The 24,948-nt window shown below is 43.1% G+C and overlaps 1 protein-coding gene across 2 annotated transcripts in view; it reads left to right on the forward strand.

Moving 5' to 3' along the window:
• Positions 1-24,948, forward strand: part of abca4b (ATP-binding cassette, sub-family A (ABC1), member 4b) — a 177,857-nt gene that overhangs the window by 42,098 nt on the left and 110,811 nt on the right. For both annotated transcript variants that reach the window (XM_069939095.1, XM_069939094.1), the window contains 8 exons: positions 2,839-3,036; positions 5,391-5,480; positions 6,888-7,125; positions 10,267-10,406; positions 13,403-13,519; positions 14,590-14,787; positions 20,336-20,541; positions 24,488-24,664. In XM_069939095.1, the coding sequence (XP_069795196.1) occupies positions 2,839-3,036; positions 5,391-5,480; positions 6,888-7,125; positions 10,267-10,406; positions 13,403-13,519; positions 14,590-14,787; positions 20,336-20,541; positions 24,488-24,664 (1,364 nt within the window). The remainder of the gene's footprint in view (positions 1-2,838; positions 3,037-5,390; positions 5,481-6,887; positions 7,126-10,266; positions 10,407-13,402; positions 13,520-14,589; positions 14,788-20,335; positions 20,542-24,487; positions 24,665-24,948) is intronic.

Here is a 24,948-nt window from a genome sequence, read left to right on the forward strand (position 1 = left end):
CACTGTCTCTCACATCCAAATATATTAGCTGTCCACTCCAGGCATTGATTACAAGGTCTTGGCTGAGGCACAATACTCCAATCCTGATGTTTCAGCCTACAGAATGGCTGTCACCGGCCTCCGTATCGAGGACGTTCCCTTTGGTACGGGAATACAACTTTACTCTGCAACACCTCGACTGGTAAGCCCCATCCCATTATCCCCAGAACATGGATATGGCAGATATTCAAATCCAAGCACAATTTAGACCATCAAGACAATGGTCAAAATGGTGGCCAACCATTACGTCTGGCACGGCCTATTAAACAGGTTACTAATTGGGCCAGAACATGCACACACAGTGCCAAACTTTGAAAGTCCAGACACACATTAAAGCCCACTCCAAACATTTGAACCTCCATGGTGCAGGATTAGCCACGTTCACATTGATATAATGGGCTCCTTACTCATCTCCCAAGACGCTCGTTCCTTACTCACTATGGTAGACAGGTCAACCAGATGGCCGGAAGCCATTCCCCTAAATGAAATATCGACTAAAACATGTGCCAGGGAATTCCTCAACACTTGGGTGGCACATTTCAGGGTCCCTGAGCACCTTGCCTCAGACCGTGGAGCCCAATTCACCTCCAGTCTTTGGGCGGCCCTAGCAACAGGACTTGGGACACAGCTACAATACACTACAGCCTACCATCCCCAGGCGAACGGGCTAGTAGAAAGGTTCCACAGGCAGCCTAAAAGCAGCCCTGTTGGCCTGATTCACTGGGCTCTGGGTTGATGAATTAGCCTGGGTCCTCTTAGGCATCCAAACCCCGCTGGAAGAGCATTTGGAAGTTTCATCTGCTGAAATGGTGCACGGGGCACCATTAGACATCCTGGGCAAATTCTTGGCCACTAACAGGGAAATCGAAGAACCCATTCCAGGTTAGCCCTAGCACGCCTCTGTGAGCAGTTGGAAACCCTGGTCCCTTTACCACCTAAAGCTCATGGCCAGCAGCACACTTTAGTCCCCAGAGATTTTCAGAACTTCACACGTTTTTGGAGAGCACAGACCCCCATTGCAGAGACCCTATGAGGGGCCATACGGCGTCATCTGGCACAATGGTTCAACTTGTATAATTGACCTCAGAGATCAAGAGGAGACTTTTACCATTGACCTTCCCCCAACCCCTGCAAAAGAGGCTGACTTCTCAAGAATAACAGCATTCCGATTGCTGGTTCTGGGTGGGAGGGGGGCGGGGGAGGGGGTGATCGTATGCCTTACAAAATGAAGGACGAACGCGACAATCCAGCAGGTTGCACGAGGCCCGCAGCGCTGCCCTCCAGTTGGCCACAACTAAAGGAGCCTAACTGGCCTATCAAGGAAAGCAGATTGCAAATGCACTAATCAGTGCTGAGGGGCTTTGACACCCCTCATCTTGAGAATAAAAGCAGGCTGTGAGCCCAGTAAAGCTCAGTGTTAACTCCACTCAAGTGGGGTTCGTGTCATTCTTTCTAGGAACAGTGTGTTCTGAGCTAACCTACGTACAGCTATAACCTCTCCTGTGCTGTAGGCTCCACAGGGCCATAGCCTGTAGTAGCTAGCTACAATATCATATTTCTGTTATGGCCTCCAAGTCTCTCCAGCAGATGCTTGCAAAGATGCTTGAATTAATTTTCACACAGGAGATTGCCATAATATTCTGTGGTAAAAGTCACCAGATGCCCAACAAAATCAGATTGGAAAAATGATAACTGCCAAATCAATATATATTAAGAGAGGTCCAAAAACCTGAGGAAGATGTTCATTTTATGGAGTGGATGATATAGTAAAAGGGAGGCAGAGTGGATAAAGAAAGTGATTTCTGGAGCTGATCTGGTCAATGGGGGGATATTGCCAGATAGAAACACGATAAATGCAAGAACAAGGGGACATTCAGGATGCAGGAGCGTTGTTGGTTTAACAGGGTGACAGAGGTTGTGAGAGGAAGGGCTTGAGGGAGGATGGGGATGGCAGGATTCAGGAAAGGGTGAGAATATTTAAATCAGGGCACATAACACAGGGTACACAGCATCATTATGGATAAGTCAGGTTTTTCTGAGAGAGACGATTGGCGTACCGGCTACTGCAATGCCTTTACAGTGCCAGCAATCAGGACCAGACCCGGGCTCAAATCCAGCGTTGTCTGTAAGGAGTTTGTATGCTCTCCCTGTGTCTGCGTGGGTTTTCTCCGGGTCTCCGGTTTCCTTCCACCCTTCAAAAACATACTGGCGGTTTAGGTTAATGAGGTGTAATTTGGCGACATGGACTCGTGGGGTGAAATGGCCTGTTGCAGTGCTGTACGTTTAATTTAAAAATAATTTTGAATAGAGGGCGGGCCATCCAGGGCAGCATTGATTAGCTTCCATTTTTCCCCACACAGATTGTAAATCCAGAAACCATTTATACAAATGCATTTGGGCCACGACAAGCAAAAACTGCAAAATTTTGAATTGTTCAGAAGACTTTATTTTCTTTCATTCCCAGAAGATGTACTTTTGTTTACCCAGGAAAGCAGTCATGCAAATACAATAAACCCCCAGAATCCAGCGCCTATAGGGATTGGTAGATGCCAAATAAGTGAATTTTCTGGTTGCTTGAGATTATGTGTTGCGTGGATTGGCAAACTGACCGGTGGGGGTGTTGATTTTAAACTTGTAATTTTTTACATATTTATTTTCTGCATTTCTTTTTTGCTGGTTGCTTGAGGTTGCCAGTTTCTTGAATTCCGGATAACGGGGATTTTACTGTTGCATGTTAATTGATGCTGTGAAGTGCTTGGGAATGCTCAAAGTAACAGCTCTCCTTTTCCTTTGTCCCAGTTTGCCTACGGAGTTCCGGATCTATCCCTCAAGGAAATAGCATGCAGCCAGGCCCTCCTTGACCGTTTCGTCATCTTCTCAAGTCGGCGAGGTTTGCGTACAGTTCTGAACGGAATGTGTGTCCTCTCTCAGCAACGGCTCCAGAGGGTCGAGGACGCACTTTACGCAAGTGTGGATTTCTTTAAACTCTTCCAAGCAGTAGGTTCATCATTCTGCTTGCTTATTATTGCTAAAAATTATGGAAAGTATCTGCAGTTATTTACTGATAAATGTATTCATCACAACTATTTATTGTCTGGTTTCATACTTGCATTATAGAGATACAGTGAAATTGCCATTATCTGTCACCTACGGGGATTGCGAGTGTCGGATATGCAAATTTTCTGGTTGACTGAGACTCACTCTTTGACTAATTAGTACACCTACATTAAGAATTCACCGCTTAAAAGACAAAAGTCAGTGCAAAATGTAATTTGAAAAAAAATCAGTATTGTTGTCTTTAATTATGCGAAGTTCATTTTATTCAGCTAATTCCCGTAACTAGCAAAATTTAAATTTGAACCCCGGCTGCTGGAACTGTTCAACATTTCACCAACCGTACTGCGGACATAATTAACGCTTCCCCTCACTCTGATCCTGGTCAGGCCCTCGGCGCAACCTGGCTCCTCTCCGCGCCAGTGTCCCAGTCAGGCCCTCGATGCAACCACATTCCCCTCTATGCCAGTGTCCCAGTCAGGCCCTTGATGCAACTGCACTTCCCTCTATGCCAGTGTCCCAGTCAAGCTCTCGATGCAACCGCACTCCTCTTTATGCCAGTATCCCGGTTAGGCCCTCGGAGCAACCTGATTTCCCTCCGCGCCAGTGTCCCAGTCAGGCCCTCAATGCAACTGGACTCCCCTCCACACCAATTTCCCAGTCAGACCCTCGATGCAACCGGACTCCCCTCCACGCTAGTGTTGTGGTCAGGCCCTTGGCGCAACCGGACTCACCTCCACACCAAGGTCCTGGTCAGGCCCTTGGCATAACCCGACTCACCTCGATGCCAGAGTCCCGGTCAGGCCCTCGGCGCATCTTCCTTTAAATTTGAAGCCCAGTTTCTGGTGCTATAACAGTATTGCACTACTCACTACCCTAACCATGCCACCGTCATAATTAGCCTCCCCCCTTCCTCTTTTACAGATAAAGCTTTACCAACACACTTAATAATGTACTAATAAAAATAAATACTCTTATTAGGCAGGGATCGGGAGACACTTTGGGAGAATCACTCCAGTGGCAAGTGACATTGGCCGGATCCTCATCCTGGGCACTGCCATTTTCTTCAAACACAACTTTATTCAAACAGCTGCTGTGGGTGGGGCAGGACCAGGGCACTCAGTGGCTGAACGTTTACTCCCATCTTCGCTAAGGGATTGTGTGTTGCTTCGGAGAACATTCACTTTTACAATTTTAAACTTTTATTTAAAACTTTTAATATTTTAAAATGTATTTATTTCCTCGACATTTTTTGCCGGTTGTTTGAGTTCTGGTTGAATGAGAACTGGATAATAGGGATTTTACTGTATAAGAGTTTTACAGCAAGGAAAATGGCCCTCGGCACAATTTATCCACAAGTTGTCCACCTAAGCTTGCCCCATTTGCCTGTGTTTGGCCCACATCCCTCTGAATTTGTCCTACCCATGTACCTGCATCCAAGTCTACCCCGGCTTCTGGCAACTGGTTCCAAACCCCCACCACCCTCTGTGCTTTTGAGTGTAAGATCACAAGATATTGGAGCAGACTTAGGCCATCCAGCCTGTTGTGACTGGGGCGTCATTCCATCATGAGCTGATCCATTCCCCCACTCAGCCCCACACCCCTGCCTTCTCCCCATTACCTTTGATACCCTGACTATTCCGATACCTATCAATCTCTGCCTTAAATACATCCAATGATGCCCTCCACAGCTGCTTGTGGTAGCAAATTCCAGATGTTCACCACTCTCTGGCTAACTAACTTCCTCCACATCTCCGTTTTAAATGGACGCCACTTAAATTCTGAAGTTGTGCCCTCTTGTCCTTGACTCATCTACCATGGGAAACAATTTTGCCACATCTACTCTGTCCAGGCCTTCCAACATTCAAGGAGTTCAGTCCAAGAAGTGTCAAATGTTCTTCATATGCTAACCCCTTCATTCCAGGAATCATTCTTGTAAATCTTCTCTGAACCCTCTCCAATGCCAGAATATCCTTCCTTAAATGATACAGACAGGATGCTAGGAGGGATTTAATGCATATCATTATGGAGGAGCAAGCAGGATAGATGTGAGAGGGTTTGGGATGGACAGGGGCTGAAAATCCAGACCTTGCAATGTGGATGACTGAAGACCTGACTGGTTGAAGTAAGGGTGCAATCCTGAGGTGATTAGATTTGGAGAGAATTGGAGGTATTTAAGGAGGAATACCAAAATGGGATGATACTAAATCAAGCCAAATCAACCTTGTGTTTGAGGTAGAGCTCGATTTCTGATGTAAGAATAAAAATATCCAAAACAAGCTCTATTTTCCTTTCAGCTTCCAAGACTGCTAAGCCAACATTCTGATGGAATAAATTTACGTTTTTGGATAAAAATTTTAAATGATGCATCATCAGTCTTAGAAGAGGTAAGGCATTGAAATGCATATGTTCAAGGTCGGAATAAAGTATTCTGCCCCATCCAACCACTGTTCCTAAAAGGGCAGCACCTGTTTTCCAGGGCAGGAATAGCAAACACGAGGGGGCTTCTGTACAAAGTGAAGGGAGGGAAGTGTTTTAAGCAGAGAGTTGTGGGTGCCTGGAATACCTTGCCAGGGATGATGGTGGAGGCTGAAACATTAGGATGCATTTAAAAGACTCTTAGACAGGCACATGGAAGAAAAATAAAGGGTTATGGGGTAGGGAGGGTTTAGTACATTTTTTAAGGAATATGTGAGTCGGCGCAACATCGAGGGCTGAAGGGCCTGTACTGTGCTGTAGTGTTCTATATTCTAACCCCACATGTTTTGAAAATGGAGCACCCGGGGACGGGGAAAACTTTTAAACTCCTTACAAATAGCGCCAGATTTGAACCTGAGTCGCTGGCCCTGTAATTTAAAAAAAATTTAGACATACAATGACCATTTTGACCCACAAGCCCATGCTGCTCAATTGACACCCAATTAACCTACAACCTCGTATGCTTCGAGGTGGAAGGAAACCGGAGCCCCCGGGTAAAACCCACACAGACACAGGGAGAAAGTACAAACTCCTTACAGACAGTGTGGGATTTGAACCACATTCCCGATCGCTGGTGGCATAAAGGTGTTGCGCTAACCACTATGCCAACCGTGCTGCCCAATGCCAACTGCGCCACACTAACCATGCCGCCCAAACTTTCCCTTTATTTATCCTTATATCACCTTTTGCAGTTCTTTGGGATTGAGGATGGTTTACTGCCACTCCAGTTTTGTGGGTTCTGAGGTGGGTATGAGGCCATTGTGGAAATTACAGACTCTTCTCCAGATGAGCCTGAAGGAGTGAATGAATGGAAGGATAGTTCATAAGTTAAGCAGGAAAGTCTGAAACTCAGTAGGTTAGGCTTGAAGTAGGGCCCAGGATATTGTCCCTATAGATATTGTGTGACCTGCTGAGTTTCTCCAGCACATTTTGGGTAGTTTATGAGGTGGTCTTTTGTTTACACAGGGCTCCCATTGCATGGTCTTCAGGTACCATCCAGAATGCTCACTTTTACCTTAGTTGTACTTGCCTTCCAATTATAAGTACCATTTGAACACTATATTGTTGCCATTAGAACCACTTCCAAATATTATCTCTATGGAGATAAATCATCCAATGTTTCTAGCTAAAAATGAGCTAGTAAATCTTCTAACTTCAACATGAAGTGACTCCCCAAAAATAGCTCTCATTTCCTCTTGAGGCCGCTTTAATCTGGTAGGATTCCACGATTCACAAGTTTCTCTTCTCATTGCTTTATTTGTTTAAACAAGCCTTGTGTGAAGTTGATGGGAGTAATCATATACTTTTCCACACAGTTCACTGCAAGGCAGAGTGTACGGGATCTACTTCAGGTTGTTTACCCACTATTTACTGAAGATGGTCCTGCTTCATTCAGTCAGCTGACGGACCTGTTATCAAATTTAATCTGTGGGTATCCTGAGAAAGGAGGCTCCAGGGTTTTCTCTTTTAACTGGTATGAAGATAACAATTACAAGGCTTTTCTGGGAATTAACAACACAAAGGAATCTAAGTATACCTATGATTATGGAACAAGTAAGTGTTTTCCACAAAGCATTACATCTTCTAAGGGCTTAAATTTTTAAATTTAAATTTAGATGTACAGGCCATTTCGGCCCACGAGTCCGTGCTGCCCAATTTACACCCAATTAACCTATACCCCTGGTACGTTTTGAACAGTAACTGGAGCCCCGGGGAAAGCCCATGCAGACTCTTGGAGAACCTACAAACTCCTTACAGACAGAGCGGGAGTTGAACTCCAGTCCCGATCTCTGGCGCTGTAAAGGTGTTGTGCTAACCGCTCCACCAACCGTGCCACCCTAAAATGTGTATTTACATGCACTGTAGCTGTAATGTGTACAATTAGTGATTGCCCAGGCTAAACCTGGGACAGTATCTCCCATGTCCGCACTTTCTATCACCAAAAGGTTCGAGGGCCACATCATATGGAAACAAGACCACTTGCAGCTTGCCTCTATTATCCTGACTTCATCATTACAAAGTCTAAACCCTGGAACTCTTGGTTCAATGGCACAATCGGAGAATCATGATCCGCAGGAATGTCATGGTTTGAGAGGCAGATCACGACCACCTTCTTAAAGACAATTAGGTATAATGAGATAACTGAATTGTCCCTTTTGACCAAACCCGTACTGATTTTACCAAAAATAAACATGCCCAACAAGTGCAACTTTGGCAGTTCTACCTCATTATTTTCCCAAAATGGACAAAAACATCTGCGTTATCTATGACCTCAATGGGGAAATTGTAAATAAGAGAAAATATAGCTACTGATGTTCTTGTAAGAGATGGGTAGCCTCTGACATCTTTCATGTGAAACTACCACTTATTGGCAGTGCAAGAAAACCTCAATGTACACATGTAAATAAACAAATACATTTAAAAAAGACTAATGCAACACAAGTCAAGTTTATTGTCATCTGATTATACAAGTACAACCCAACAAAACAGCGTTCTCTGGTGCTCGGTGCAAAACACGCAGACACATAGCCAGACATAACGCACATACAGACAAATAATACACATGCAGGTCTAGAATTCATCTATAGAAAAAAAAATACTGTTCCAGGAATATGAGAGTCTCAGATGGTTCACATGAGCTGTTCATTTGGTCAGTTAGCATTCTCACTACCCGTGGAAATATAGAGAGAGAGAAAAAATCAAGGTAGTGCAAAAGTAAGTCTCCTTAAACAAGTCCCTGATTGAGTTTGTTGTTGAGGGGTCTGTTGGAGCAGCTGTTCCTGAACCTGGTGGTGTGTGTCTTGTGGCACCTAGTCCTCCTTGCTGGTGGTAGCAGCGAAAACAGAACGTGTACTGTGTGGTGTGGATCCTTGCTGCTGATCTCCTATGGCAGCATCCCCCATAGATATTCTAGATGGTGGGGAGGGTTTTGCCTTTCTTGTCCTGGGCTGTGTCCATTACCTTTTGCAGGGCTTTACACTCAAGGGTGGGTATTGGTGTTCCCCGTGCCACACTTTCCACCACACATCTGTAGAAAATTTCCAGGGTTTATAATGTTATGCCAAACCTCCACAAAATCCTGAGAAAGTAGTGGTGCTGACGTGGTTTCTTCATGATGTCATTTGTCCGTTGGGTCCAGGAAAGATCCTCTAACATAGTGATTCTTAAGACCTTAAATTTGTTCACCATCTCCACCGCTGATTCCCCAATGATCACCGGATCGTATACCTCTAGTTTTCCCTTCCTGCAGTCAACAATCAACTCCTTGGTTTTGGTGACATTGAGTACAAGGTTGTGCATAACAGACTCAAATGTTCAGTAAACATATCTGGTTTGACAGACTTTGTATGGGAGTTGATGGGACGATATGCTCCTAGCAGGGAGAAAGGGTATCAGCAGCTGGGTTTATCTGGTTTCATTCAGTGACCCTCTTTTGGAAGTGTAGGCTTGGAGTGGACTCGGGTCTGAGTTTGAAGGTGATTCCCATGGCTCACCCCTTCTTCTCCAGTTCAATAGCTTAAAAGATTTTCAATTGGGTATCAAATCTGATGAAGAGCCACTTTTCTGAGTTATTGAAGAAATGTGAGTCTGGTATCAGTAATTACATACAGAGGATCCTAATGCTTCAGCATGCTGCCATAGCATGCACTGCAGATACTCACTGAGGTTACTTCAATTGCTCCTTTCCAATCCATGAACCATTGAGAAAATAGGGGAAGCACACGTATGGGAGCAACATCACTTACAGATTGCATTCCAAGTAGCACTCCAATTCTGAACTTGTTTCTTCATCATCCCTCACTGGGATAAATCCTGGAATATCACATCAAAGCACTATGATGAAAGATTAAATCGTCTAGGATTGAATTCAGGAGTAGGGAGGTCATGTTGCAACTGTATAAGGTACTGGTGAGACCGCACCTGGAGTACTGTGTCCAGTTCTGGTCTCCATATTTGAGGAAGGATATACTGGCTTTGGAGATGGTCCAGAGGAGGTTTACTAGGTTGATCCCTGGGATGAAGGGGTTGACTTATGATGAAAGATTAAATCGTCTAGGATTGTATTCGCTCGAGTTCAGAAGAATGAGAGGAGATCTTATAGAAACATATAGGATTATGAAGGGTATGGATAGGATAAATGTAGGAAGGTTTTTTGAGCTGGCTGGGGAAACTAAAACGAGAGGACACAATCTCAAGATTCGGGGGAGTAGATTTAGGACAGAGATGAGGAAAAATAGAGAGTAGTGAATGTTTGGAATTCTCTAACCAGGGAAGTGGTTGAGGCTGCCTCATTAAACATATTTAAAATTTGGTTAGATAAATTTTTACATGATAGAGGAATTAGGGGATATGGGGAGAAGGCAGGTAGGTGAAGTTAGGTCATAAATTAGAACAGCCATGATCGTATTGAATGGCGGAGCAGACTCGATGGGCCATTTTTGGCCTACTCCTGTTCCTACTTCCTATGTTCCTATGTTCTCCACCACAACCACTCTCAAGGGTGGGTGCTCAATGACAGCCTTGTAAGCAGCATCTACATACTGTAACTTAACGGTCGATAGCGCTGAAAGCACGTGTCAATCAAGTATTGTGAATATGTTTTGGGATGATTTTGTTTCATTGTGGTCCTTTTCATTAGGATATATCGTAGTCTATGATTGTTGAATGACTAATGTCCAATTATGTTTTCTTTAGCTCCATTCTGTAATGCGCTTAATCAGAACATGGAGTCCAACCCTGCAACCAAGATCGTCTGGAGAGTGCTGAAGCCTCTATTAATGGGCAAGGTTCTGTTTTCCCCAGATTCTCCTGCCACACAACAGCTGATGAGAAATGTGAGTTCATCTGATTTTTTTTCTTAGGATAGTTTAATCAAAATGTGAGCAATTCACATAACGTAGAACACAGAACACACAATATAAAACAGTACAGCACAGGAAAAGCTCCTTCAGCCACAATGTCTGCACTGACATGATATTTGTCCAACTAATCCTATCTGCTTGCACATGGTCCATATCCCTCTATCTCCTGCAGTGTGTCTGTCTAAAGGTCTCTTAAATGTCATTGTATTTTATCTGCTTCTGCCACTTTCCCTGGACTTATAAAAGGCTCCTGCTATAAAACATTGATGGTCCATTTCTCACCATCAGTCTGATCTGCTGAGTACCTTCCAGCTCCTCTTTGTCTCAAGATTCCAACATCTGCAGTTGGACATGCGTGCAGCACGGTAGCAGGCCATTTCAGCTCTCAAACCCATGCTGTCCAATTACACCCAATTCATTTACAACCCGGCATGTTTTGAAGGGTGGGAGGAAACCTACGGGCACAAAGGGAGAATGCACAAATTCCTGACAGAGGGCACTGGATTTGAATCCCGGTCGCTGGAGCTGTAACAGCATTGCGCTAAGTGCTTCGCTCACCGTGTCACCCATAAAATTAATGATTCCTCCAGGACTTGAACCCGGAACCTTTGAATGTCTTCAACCCACTAGAAGTCCAACTCCCACGTGTCAGATGTGGATTTGCCCCAACAGCCTGCTCCCAACCCACTCAGCTGATTTTTGTGGAAATAGCTTTCCCCCAATTTAGCACTTTACTCCAAGGACCAGGCTTATCTATTCACATTTTCAAACTTATGGAATAAACATCATTGTTCCCATCGATCATCTGGTCAGGTTATTCTCCAGTCCCAGGTTGAGTATGGCCCATTCCCCAGTTGGACGATCTGCATGTTGTTTCAGGAACCATCCTGGATGTACCTGACAAATTTTGCCCCATTTATCCCCTGGGATAAAGGGAGTCCTAGTTAATATAGTAAAATCTGTTATCTGGAATTCAAGCAGCTGCCAGCTTCAATCAACTGGAAAAAAACAAAATCGTGGGAAATAAATAGGTAAAAAATATGAAAGTTTAAAATTGGCATCCCTTAGTGGTTAGTTCACCGATCACACAGCACGCCATCTCAACCAGCTGGAAAATTCATTTATCCAGCATCTACCAATCCCCATAGGTGCCCGACAGCAAGGATTTTTCCTGTACTTAGGAAGTTAAAGTCACCCACAGCTCTGTTGCTTTTGCCTGCATATGTGTTCTTCTATTTCCCACTGGGTGAGAGAGGTGGCCTTTGATATAATCCCTTTGTAGTGACAGCACCTGTCCTATTCCTGAGGCCAAACTAGATGACGTCCTCTCTCATTCAATTGATTTTGTAGTCTGAGTCTAAATAAAACTGCTCCACACACTATTACATTTGTGAAATCCTACCCTGTACCTAGAAATGGGTGAAGAAAAATTCCCCGTAACATACTGGGCCGGCTTTTCCAGTGATGCAATGACAAAACCGAAAAGCCACGGTCACTCCTGGAGAAATGGCAAAATCCACAAACTGTGGTCAACGACGCCTGCTCTTCCACACTTGATCCTGCTGGAGGTTCTTTAAATGTGAAAATTTTTTAAATGTATAGGATTGCTGTGGGCTTCCAACTTTTTAAGGTGTTATTTTCACTGTGAAAATCTCTTTAAATAGCTAGGTTTTATTAAATGAGCTAGAGCTTGATTTTTAATGGCATATTAAACCATAAGTATTATGACCAGACTCCTGGGACCTGAAAATGACTAATTTTATATTCATGGATTTTTCTAATCCATGTTAAAATGTGTTTTATTCATTCATTTTTTTTAAATGATTTTATTGAGTTCTTTTTGAGTCCATGTTAAAGTTGTGTAAATCATAACTTACAAAACATAAACTTATCCATAAAATAGAAACAAACATGGGAACAAAAATAAAGATAAGCACCTTGGGCATCCATTAGTGTGCCAGTTAGCACAACGCTGTTACAGCGCCAGTGATACAGGTTCGAATACGGCGCTGTCCGTAAGGAGTTTGCACATTCTCCCCATGACTGCATGAGTTTCCTTCGAGTTCCCTCCCACCCACCAAAAACGTATATAGTTTGTAGGTTAATTTGTGTATTTGGGTGGCATGGGCTCGTGTTACTGTGTAGCTCAAAAACAACCTTCCTGTCATTGGAGGAGAGTGTTTCTATTTACTTGTGTTTGGTTCCATCAGTGATGGTGCTAACTTTGATAAAGTAGAATATAAATCAGATGTAGTGGATTAACCTGGATTTGCAGTGCAGTGGGGGTTGGAAAGACCAAGACAAAACCTAAGACTTACTTTGCCCCCAACAGCCATTTAGCTGCCGTCAGCCTCACTTTGTTAAACACAAGTTGATTTTTGCTTGTCGAGAGAACTTGAAAGGGGAACTCATCAGCTTCTCTTGGTCAAGGTGGCTGTACAATACTTTCAGATAGGCTGATGAATATTTGTCAGAAGAATTTTTAATTTAAAAATTTTCCTGCTTTGTGTTTTGAAGAGTGATGATGCTTCTTTTTTCATGCTACACAAACTTTGAAAATCTGTCGTTCTTGTTTAGGCGGGGAGATGCGGGAAAGAGAACATAATCTCTAGTCACTGGTTTCAAGCCAGCACTCGGGATCTCCTTAAACAGTCAGTGTGAGATTAAGTTTAAAAGTAAGACTCCCAACCAGTCCAATCACTTTCAAAGTGTTAGAAGTTAATGGATTGTGCCTTGGTTTCACTGAAAAACTTCTATTTCTGTTTCCATGAATTTATTTCACCTTCTCCATTTTTTCACACGATCGCTCAAACCACTTTTATCTTTAATCACTGGATTAACAGCTCTTGTAAATGGAAAACCTGCATAATTTAAAGTATTTTATTTCCAGGCCACTCTTGCAGACACGTGACCACATAATATTTAAATAGAGCACCCACTGATACGTATTGGTGGAATTTTCTTCATAGGCCAACGCCACTTTTGAGGAACTGCACAGACTTAAGCAGATTGGAAAGATCTGGGAGGAGGTGAAGTCTCAGCTTTGGAACTTCTTCCAAAGCAGTGTACAAATGAAAATAATACGGGTAAGTGCTACAAGAGCAGGAGAACAAAATGTTTTGCCAACTGCCTAGCAGTTATCTCTCAACTCATTAACTTTTGTGGCCATGTTTATCGGGATGTTCAGTTTGTCTTTGGAGATAACAGCAGACAACAGAAAATTTTTAGCATTTTTCTTCTTTCATTGTCTTCTCTGAGCTGGGAGATTTTTGCCTCTCTCGGTGTGTGTGCGCAATGCGAGCCTTCATTGAGTCAAGTAATAATTTTAAACTGACCAGAGTTTGATCCAAGAATTAATTGCCTACTCAGGAATGCAAGATTTGTAAAATGCCAGTGGTGCTGAGCTCCTTCTCAATGGAGCATCTGCATTCCTGAGGATTGACACGTAGAAGTTTAACTATGTGGAATGATATATGATATGAACGTGGGCAACTTTAGGACTTTAATCCACTTCCAGGAGACAATGTGCTACTGTAGAAAACTGATCCCGATGGGATTACTTCACATATTCACTCTGAGGTGTCTTGGGAGAGTTCACTGTGCAAACTGATTTTATATTAGATTTCATATTTATTATCAGAATACATACAATGACATTACATACAACCCTGAGGTTCTTTTTCCTGTGGGCAAGGCAGAAGTAATGCAAAAAAAACTGTACACATGTAAACAAATAAAGAAATGTATACAAACTGTGCAATGCAGAGAGGGGGAAAAATGCAAATATTAGAATCTTTATTTGAGTGTCTGATTGAGTTTGTCATTGAGAAGTCTGATGGTGGAGGGGAGGCAGCTGTTCCTGAACCTGGTGGGTGCGAGTCTTGCAGAAGGGGGTGATTTGTTGATCTTGCAACTAAAGCACATTATTGTTGGGTTTCAGTTTTCTGTCCTTTAATAACTATATTCATTCTCCTGATGTCCAGTAAAGAAGTGCATGTACAGGGCGTTTTCTATATCCTTTCAAAAGTAATTTAAGTTCCCATGCACTCCCCTAACTGTCAGGCCCGGGAGTGTTTGAAGCTAACCTGTAATGCAATGTATTTTATCCCTAATGTTTTTTATTCCCACTTCATTCCTTGCCTTTAATTTCCCACAGGATTCCATAAAAAATCCCACAGTGTCATATTTCATAAACAGGCAACTGGAAGACGTGGACTTGACAGTCAATTATATCATAAACTTCCTCAACAACAGCCCATTGGACGGCAATGCAGATGAGGTGCCATACTTCAACTGGCAGAATGTTTATAATATAACCAACCAGCTCTTCATCACGTACAATCACTATATGGAGGTAAGAAACTGAAAGCATGCATTGGGTGGGGATTGTATTGTAGAGATTAACCATCCTAAGACAGCTCCTGGTTAGTGTAGCAATTAGTGCAACACTGTTACAGAGCCATCCCTCGGGACAAGGGCTCGAATCCCCCGCTTGTTCTCCCTGTGTCTGCATGGGATCTTCCGCAGGGGCTCCAGTTTCCTCCCACTGTTCAAAACGAACCAGGGTTGTAAGTCAATCAGGTGAAATTAGGCGGCAAGGGCTTGTAGGCCTAAAGGGCCTGTTACTGTGCTATATGCCAAAATTAAAATTACAAATTAAATTAATATATGTAGTAACCTCTTTGTGAATGTATTTTTTTTTAAATTACTCCATTCCTTTTCAGACCAGTATTTATTTCTCTGTTTCTAATTTTTGGGGAGTGGTTGGGCTATGTGAACTGCAGCCTTTGTGATCAGTGTGCTCCAGTGGTGTTGTCTCAGACATTTGTCACAGTGTTGATGTGGAATTTCAAGATTCTGGTGTCCCCCATGCATCAGCTGGAAACCACCCGCCCCCACCTCAAAAAACTCCGATTTGACACTTATTTTCTACCCACCTGCCACATATTCACAATGGACCATACACACAGTTTTTAAAATCTCATTCTTCTGTTCCTTGGCGACACACCTTCCAACCTCAGTCATTTCTTGAAGCTCCATAATGGTCTTCTTCTCTCTGAGAACAGTCGACTACATCCATTGCCTCACCAGTGGTGCCATGCCTTGTCCAGACCCCAAGCTTTGTACTTCCATCTCCAAACTCCAATGACACTCTATCCCTTTCTCCACCTTTAAGATACTAATCTCTAACCAAATATCTCCTCAGCCACGTGGCCTTTTATCTGCTTATCTCTTGTAGAACATTGAACAGCACAGGACACCTGCCCCTTCAACCCACAATATTTCTGCTGATTATGCTGTCACATTAAACTAATCCCATCTGCCTAAACGTGATGCACTTCTCTCCATTCCATCCACATCTAAATGCCTCTTAAACTTGACCATCACAGCTACTGCCACCACTTCCCCAAGCATTGTGTTCCATGCACCAACCACTCAGTTTTAAAAAAAAACTTGCCTCACACATCTCCTTTAAGCTGTCCCCCCTCACCTTAAAACTATCACCCATGAAGAATCTTGGCATTTTTACAATGACGGTTAGTGTAGTGATCAGCGCAATGTTATTGTGGTGCCAGTGGCACAGGCTCAAAACTGGCGCTGTTGGTAAGGAGTTTTTAGATTCTCCCTGTGTCTCTGTGGATTTCCTCTGGGTGCTCCGGCTTCCTCCCCTCTTTTAAAAAAAAATTCCAGGGCTTGAAGTTTAATTGGGATATTTGATGGCACAGGCTCAAGGGCTGGAAGGGCCTGTTATCGTGCTATATCAAACACTAAGCACGGTACAAGCCCTTCGGCCCTCAATGTTGTCCCGACCAATATATTCCTTAAAAATAAGTACAAAACCCTCCCTACCCCATAATTCTCCATTTAACTTCCATCCATGTGCCTGTCTAATAGTCTCTTAAATTCCCCAAATGTTTCAGCCTCCACCACCTTTCCTGGCAAGATATACCAGGCATCCACAATTCTCTGCATTTTTTATAAAAAACATAACTTATCCCTGATATCTCCCCTAAACTTCCCTCCTTTCACTTTGTAGAGATGTCCTCTGGTGTTTGCTGGGAAAAAGGTGCTAGCTGTCCACGCAATCTATGCCTCTCAGAATCTTGTGGTCCCCTATTAAGTTTCCACTCATCCTTCTATGCTCCAAAGAGAAAACTCCCAGCTCTGCTAACCTTGGCTCAGAAGATTTGTTTCCCAATCCAGCCAACATCCCGGTAAATCTCAGAACTGACCAGAATGGAACACAATACTCAAGTGTGTTCTCACCAGAGATTTGTAGAGTTACAACATGATCTCTCTACTCCTGAACTCAGTCCCCCTATTAATGAAGCCCAACATCCCATAGGCCTTCTTAACTATCCTATCATCCTGTGCAGCGACCTTGAGGGATGTATGGATTTGGACTCCAAGGTCTCTCTGTTCATCCACACTCTTAAGTAACTGACTGTTAACCTTGTACTCAGCCTTTGGAGTTTATCCTTCCAAAATGCATCATCTCACATTTATCCAGGTTGAACTCCATCTGCCACTTCTCTGCCCAACTCTGCATCCTGTCTATATCCACTTGTAAACTTTGACAACCTTCATCTCCATTCACAACGCCTCCATTCTTTGTATCATCCGCAAACTTACTGAACCATCCATCCACCTCTTCATCCAGGTCATTTATAAAAATCACAAAGAGCAGGAGACCCAGAACAGATCCTTGTGGAACTCCACTAGTCACCAATCTCCAGGCAGAATAATTTCCTTCCACTACTACTCTCTGCTTTCTATCTGCAAGCCACCTTTTTATCCACACAGCCAAGGTTCCATGGATCTCATGGCTCATGATTTTCTGAACCATTCTCTCGTGGGGGATCTTGTCAAATGCCTTACTAAAATCTATGTAGACCACATCATCAATTTCTTTTGTTACTCCTCAAAAAACTCAGTTAGGTTCTTGAGGCACAATCTTCCCTTTACAAGGCTATGCTGAGTATCCTTGAGTAGACTGGACTTCTCCAAATGTTCATAGATCCTATCCTTAAGAATCCTCTCCAATAGTTTCCACACCACTGAAGTAAGACACCAGTCTATCATTCTCAGGATTCTCCCTATTACCTCTTTTAAACAAGGGGACCACATTTGCCATTCTCCAATCCTCCGGCACTTCCCCTGCTGCCAAAGAGAACTCAAAGATCATAGCTACTTCCCCAGTTATCTCTTCCCTCCCTTCCCATCACGTCCATCCCCGGGACTTATCCATCTTGATGTTTTACGAAAAACCAACACTTCCTATTCCTTAATCTCCACATTGTCTAGTGCACAAGCCTGTTGTATTCTGACCTCATCCTGATCAAGGTCCTTTAGTCTTGTGAACATTGAAGCAAAGTATTAATTTAGAACCTCCTCCACCTCAGGCACATGTTGCCTCCTTTATATCCTTTCATAGCCCCACCTTCATTCTTGTCATCCTTCTCATGCCCCCCTTAAAGTTCCTTCCTGGCAACCATATACATCTCATGAGCCCGATTCCTGTTTCCTGCGTCCTATATCTAATGTCTGCTTCCTTCTTCCTCTTGGCCAGCCGCCTCACCTGCTTCATCAACCACAGTTCCTTTTTCCTACCATCTTTTCCTTGTCCCACTGGGACAAACCTATAATGAACACAGCTCAAATGGTCCCTAAACTTCCTCTACATTAGTTCTGTGCTTTCACCCTTGAACCTGTTTCCAATTTACTCTCGCTAGTTCCTGTTTCATCCCATTGTAATTAGCCCTTCCCCAATTAAACACTTTCTCATTTTGTCTGCTTTTATCCCTTATGCTAAAGCAAGGGGAGTTGTGGTCACTCTCGCCAAAATGCTCCCCCACAGAGAGGTCCACCACCTGACCAAGTTAATTCCCCAGAACTAGATCCAATATGGTCTCTCCTCTCACCGGCTGCTCCATTTACTGTGTCAGTAATCCTTGAACACAGCTGACAATTTCATCCCATCTATCCCTCTTGGAGTCAGGAAATGTCAGTAAATATTAGGGAAGTTAAACTAGAACCCTGTATTTCCTGCACCATTCCAAAATTTGCCTGTTTATCTGCTCCTTGGTGTCCTGAGGGCTATTTGGGGGCCTATAGTCTAGTCCTTTTGCAGTATTGCTCACTTCCTATTTTTGACTTCAACCCATACCGAATCTGTGGACACTCCCTCTGCAGCATCCTCCCTTTCTATAGCCGCGATACTATCCCTGCCCTCTCTTACCTCCCATTTTATTCCTTCTATAACACCTAAACCCCAGTTCTGCATCAGCCAATCCTGCCCCTTCTCCAGGCAAGCCTCTGTAACAGCCATAACATCGTAGTTCATGTACTGATTCATGCTCTAAGTTCATCCCCTTTATTCCTAATACTCCTAGTGTTGTAACAGACACATTTCAACCTCTCTAACTGGCTACATTTAAATTTTGTCCCCTGCCTCACAAAAGCAGAGCACATAGCATCAAGCTTTGACCTGCTGCCCTCACATTCTGTTTCCCATCCCCCGCCAAACGAGTTTAAAACCCTCCACAACAACTCTAGCAAACCTGCCTGCCAGGTATGTTTAAATTTAAAATGTAAAACATTAAAGATAATCTCGAACTGCACGTTGGAGCTGCTGTGACCCCCTTCCCTATTGCAGTTCATAGTTGACAATTGAGAGTATCCAAATATTTGGGCGTAGTATGATACTATTGGACAGGAGAGTAATTTGGTGTGTATGGTATGTAAAAATTTAACACAGATTCCTTCTGCAGCCTGTCGTCCTCATGTATGTTGATTAACTGTTCTGCCTTGTAAGTAAATCATTACTTCTTTTGGAACATCCATGCCTCAGTGCGTTTGTGAAAACATAACTATAATCAACACCTGTTTTGCTGTGAAGCTGGTGATTTAATGAATTGCCGAGAATCGAAGACGTTGCACTCCATCTTTGTTACAGCCGGTGCTTTCAGCTTCCTGTGGTTGGGTTAGTGTTACAGTGTCGCACTAATCTGCTCACTGCCAACACATTTCTCACTGTTATCAGGCAGCCTTGGGAATTCTTCAGAATAAAGATTGAATCAGCTCTCTGATTTAACTGCATTCCTGGGCAACTACATTTGTTTCAGAGTCCATCCACTCAGGAGAAAAGATTTCTTGGCAGTCTGACATGAGGGATTAAAAGCATTATCAGCATTTTGCAGATAAGTCATTGAGGATTAGTGTTTCCTTATAATTCATCAAGGAAATAGAACAAACATTACTCAACTCCAAATGCACTACATTTGACAACCAAGTTCTTACACCTTCCTATACTTGTAAATATTCATTTTCTTTCTGTATTTAAACTGCCGAATCTGCCTGGAGAATGAATGGGCCAGGACTAATAAAATTACGTTTGCTTATCCGTCTAAAAGAATTCCATATCATTGCCAATGCGGAGCTGTTTCTTAAGATATTCAGGAACTCTCCTCTCCTCAGGTGAAGCACCATGAATTCTTCAAGTTGTGCCAGAATAATTTTCCTGGGCCCAGTCTTTTGCCCAGTTTGAACCCTGTGCCACTTTCTCCTTCTCTCTCAGATGAAGTTTGAGCGACGTTCCACTTTGTCTTGGGTGTTTGATCAGTGAAAGCCTGATGGAATGGCAAGGGTTAAAGTATGCAGACTCTCTGGAGTATTTTTTGCTGAGATTCATTTAAGAGCCTTGTTCATTGCACAATAATCCAACAAGAGAAGTTTTTATCTGCACCTCTACACTTGCTGATTTCAGGAGCTTGGTCGTCTTCTAAAGTATAAATTATTGTTTACATCTGGAGCTAGTAATTGCAGGCTCCATAAGCTGTTATCTTCTTAGTCTGCTATTTACTAAGCCATATATTTCTGGTAAATGCTTTGATTATTTGCAGTGCTTAAACCTGGATAAATTTGAAGGCCACACAGATGAAGGGCAGCTCACCCACCGAGCACTTTTCCTCCTGGAGGAGAACAGGTTTTGGGCTGGGATTGTGTTTCCAGACTTGCATCCGTGGTCAAACAAACTCCCAACTCATGTCAAGTACAAAATCCGAATGGACATTGATGCAGTGGAGCGTACAAATAAAATAAAAGACAGGTCAGTTTCATTCGTGTGGAGGATTACGAGATCCCAATGTAAAATGTAAGCTCTCAGCAAGTTTCCACGATGCCATTGGCAGAATTTGTTCCCGGTCTCAAAGGTTGGCGGCGTTTCCCACGGGCAGTAGGCAGGTTGCGGGCACTGTCTATGTGACTCTCCCTCCTCTAATTTTCACGTGAAAGAAAAGACCAAGCATGTGTGTATTTCAAGTTCTGTGTATCCATTTTGGAGAAATAAAAAGCACTGTTGGCGGAGAGATTGCTTTTCAGAGCTGAAAAGCAAAAATCCCACTGAGTCTACTTGCTGCAAATAAGCTGTTCCTCTCAGTTGTTTCGAAATGACTGGAGATGATATTGAGCTTGTGTTTCACAATGGGCATCTCTCCAATTGTTTCACTTGGCTGTGCTATGAAGTGTAACCTTAACAGCACGAGGCATTGAAATTAAATGTGCACATTCTCTCCTATAACTGTAACACTTGTACAATGAGGGATTGTTTCAGACAATAAAGCACAGTATCCGTAGGAGATGTTGAGTGATCCCACTGCTCATCATTCCACAGAGCTTTGGTGTAGCTATTTCCTTGTCATTCGTCTCTGTCTGATTGCAGATTCTTTTACCTTGTAGATACCCCACCCTGTTCCAGAGGCTGCACAAAGCTATTTTCATCTCCGTTGACTGGGCACTAATCCAACAGAATGGTTTGGCCACTCTATAAAGACCAAAACAATTTTCATTTCATTGAAATTCTGTCTTCATTTGCAACAGGGTGTGTTATTCCTCACTGATCCCAAGACTATTCTATCAGCCCTTTTCATAAGGAACCCAAGGCAGAGTAAGCTGTTGAGATGCCCAATCTGATGCTTCCACTGGCATCAGAAGGCATCATCAACACGTATAAGAATATTATTCTTGCAATCCACTGAAGAACCAACAAACAATGAGAAGTTGGAGGGGCCAAGTGGTTAGGGCAATATCCATAGAGAGAAAAGGACAAGTCAACCTTTGGGTTGTTCACAAGCCAGTTTGTGAGTTTAATTTTGCTTAATTTAGTTTATTTCATTTTCAAGGAAAATAAATCATGTGAAAGAAAAGTGATTAGGAGCGGGTTACTGACAATTCTGTCAGGGAGAAAGGCTGGAGACGGTGAGGTTGAGGAAAGGATATTTAACCAGTTGGGATGACTCGATGGAAGACTCTGACATGAATGACAGGAGCAAGAAAGAGGGATGAATGCAGAGCTTTGAAGAACCAAAAGGAAAATTGCAGATACGCAGTAAATCAGATGAGCACAAGGTTTTAAGCTTTACATTTAATCCTCTAAAGCCTGTCGGCATGGAGTTTTGGAAGGAATGGTTTATAGAAGATGTTGATAAAAAGAATATCAATGTGGTTAAATCTGGAGACGTGCATTTAGATCTAGGTTTAAAATTCTTCTGTGTGGAGATGATGGCTCTCATGATGGCTCAGTCAGTAAATGGACCTCCAGGTGTGGTGCTGGGCAAGATGACCATGAAATCCTTCATAGGTAAAACACAGGATTCTGTTGACACCGTGGTTAAGTGAAAAAACACACAAATGCTGGAGAAACTCAGCAGCTCAAACAGTGTCTTTATGGAGCAAAGGTGAAGATACCTTTACTATATTGATGAAGAGCTCAACCCTGAAACATTGGTGATGTATCTCCACCTTTGCTCCGTAAAGGCACTGTTTGACCTGCCGAGTTTCTCCAGCATTTGTGTGTATTTTCATGAAAACCTTCATGCTCAGTGCCTTGTGTGCTGTATAATTGCAGAGCAGTACAATTGTCCAACATTCACAAGAGCTAAGGAGAGGAAAAAGTAATCAGGGCACTCAAACCTGATTGCAGTCCCCTGGACCCTTTCGTAAGGAACATGGATTTGGAACATGCTCAGCCATGGCACTTGCTTTCACCAGCCAATCTGGCAACACTCAATATCTAGGTACAAGAGGGCTAGGTGGTCACTTGGGGAAAGTATCAAAGAGTATCAACACCCACAAAATAGGCCCAGACTCTTGCATTATGATTGTACCTCTTTAACTCCAAATCCTTCCATTCATCTTTATTTTGCAATCTGGTCCATTTCTATTGCCCTCCATGCTAATTTGTTCAGTGTTTCTTGCACCTGCTTCCTCCAAGATCTTAAATGGTGGCAGAGCCATAGCCATTTTCATGCCTCAAAGACCTTTTGTGCAAGTAGGTTTCTGATGGGAAGGATAGGCCAGCAATGGTGGTGTCAGCTAGTGTGGACAATGCAGGCATCTAATGGAACCCTAGCCCATCGTGTCTTCCCAACTCTTCTCTCACTATATGTGGGCAGTGATAATCAAGAAAGTTTATTGTTTTGCAACAGCAAGCAATAATGAGAAATCCTGCTTAACTTTTTATGAGCATCATTTGTTTAATATTATTATACTCTAGTCATCCATTAACAGGACAAGTGAAGTGGTGACTGATTCTCCAGCAGTTATGCCAGCCTTTCAATACACTAGTGTAAAGAATGAGCAGACTTCCAGTTGTATTCCCTTTAAATGAGTCCAAACCTTAAAAATTTTACCCTTCAATTTTATGCACCCCCTGGATGGGTAGCCCTCAGTTGAAATGAATTTACTTTCCACAGACGGCCCTGTGGAGCACTGAAAACAAATTACCTTGATCAAGCAGCTTAAACATAGCAAGATGCTTCATAAGGATGTTATTTAGAGAGAGGCATATATAAGAGGGTGCCATGTTTACCACTGAATCACATCAGGAAATATTAGGGCAGATTTCAAGTCAAATTTATTGGCATTTAATTGCACAAGTACAACCCCACAAAACAGTGCTCTCCAGTCCTCAGTGCAAGACCCACAGACACATACAAACAGTACATAGGCAAGGCAAGTATTCATATATACAAATAAATATTGTTTAAGAATATGAGAGTTTCAGATGGTTAGGGTGAGCAGTTCCCTTCATCGTTCAGCATTCTCACTGCCCACGGGAAGAAGCTATTCGTCAGCTTGGTGGGGCTGGTTCTGATACTCCTGTATCTCTTTCCCAATAGGAGCAGCTGAAAGATGCTGTGTGTGGGGTGGAAGGAATCCTCAATAATTTTGTGTTCTTTTCAGGCAATGATCCCATTAGATCATGAAGATCATGGGAAGGGAGACTCCAGTGATCCTCTCTGCCACTCTTACCTCCGATTCATTTCTCTGCAGCAACTGTACCACACTATGGTGCAGCCGGCCAGGAAGCTCTCTATAGAGCTCCTATCAAACAATGGTGGTCATTAGCCTTGCTGTCTCCAGTCTTCTCAGGAAGTGAAATCGCTGATGTGTCATTCTGACAAGTGAGGAGATTTTGTGTGTCCATGATGGGTTACTAGTTAAGTGAACTTCAAGGAACCTGGTCCTCTCCACTACAGAATAGTTGATGTGTAGTGGAGCGTGATTGTATCTGGTCCTCCTGAAGTCCACGATCATCTCCTTTGTCTTGTCTGTGTTGAAACTCAGGTGGTTACTCTCGCACTAGAGTAAATCATGAGATTTTCCACCTCTTCTCGGTGGTGTGGCTCACCATTGTTGTGGTTGAGGCCAACTACTGTGGTCTCATCTGCAAATTTGATGACACTGTTGGAACTGGATCTAATGAAGCAGTCAGAGCAATTCAGGAAAGGAATTCCAAAGCTTGGGATTGTGCCAGCTGAAGGCCTAGGCTCGAATAATGAACGACCAAAAGCACTCCCCGTATTGCCTCTCAACCTCCATCACTCAGTGGTGAGTTCTGCCTTGCTTCCTGTCACTTCTGTTGATCGGTGTGTTAACCGCTACCTTGCCTTCCATTTTCAGTTTATTTATTTGACCCTGTATCTGTTTCTCATAGTTGCCAGGGCCCCATCATTCACTATCTTGTGTAAACTCGGCATGTGCTTCTCCCACAGATATTGGGACCCAGGCCCCAGAGCTGACCCGATAGAGGATTTGCGCTATATCTGGGGAGGATTTGCTTACTTACAAGACATGATCGAACATGGAATTATCAGGACTCATACCAATATGGAGGTTCCACCTGGAATCTATGTTCAGCAAATGCCATATCCTTGCTTTGTTGATGACCTGTGAGTGAATTAATCATTGATGTTCTCTTAAAATTTGTATTTTTAAAAATTGTATTTTTAAAAACTTGGAATGGGCTATACTCATAGGTAATGTTAACAGATTGAACGCATGGTAAAATTCAATGAATGCGTCCCAAGATTTTCAGAAGCAAGTTTTCAACACACAGATCCTGGTGAATAGCACAAAATTAGTGATTGAACTTTACCATAAATGGGCAGCGCTAATACAGCGCCTACGACCCAGGTTCAAGTCCACTGATGTTTGTAAGGAGTTTGTACATTCT

Source organism: Narcine bancroftii, chromosome 5 (assembly GCF_036971445.1).
Source record: "Narcine bancroftii isolate sNarBan1 chromosome 5, sNarBan1.hap1, whole genome shotgun sequence".
Lineage (NCBI taxonomy): Eukaryota > Metazoa > Chordata > Chondrichthyes > Torpediniformes > Narcinidae > Narcine > Narcine bancroftii.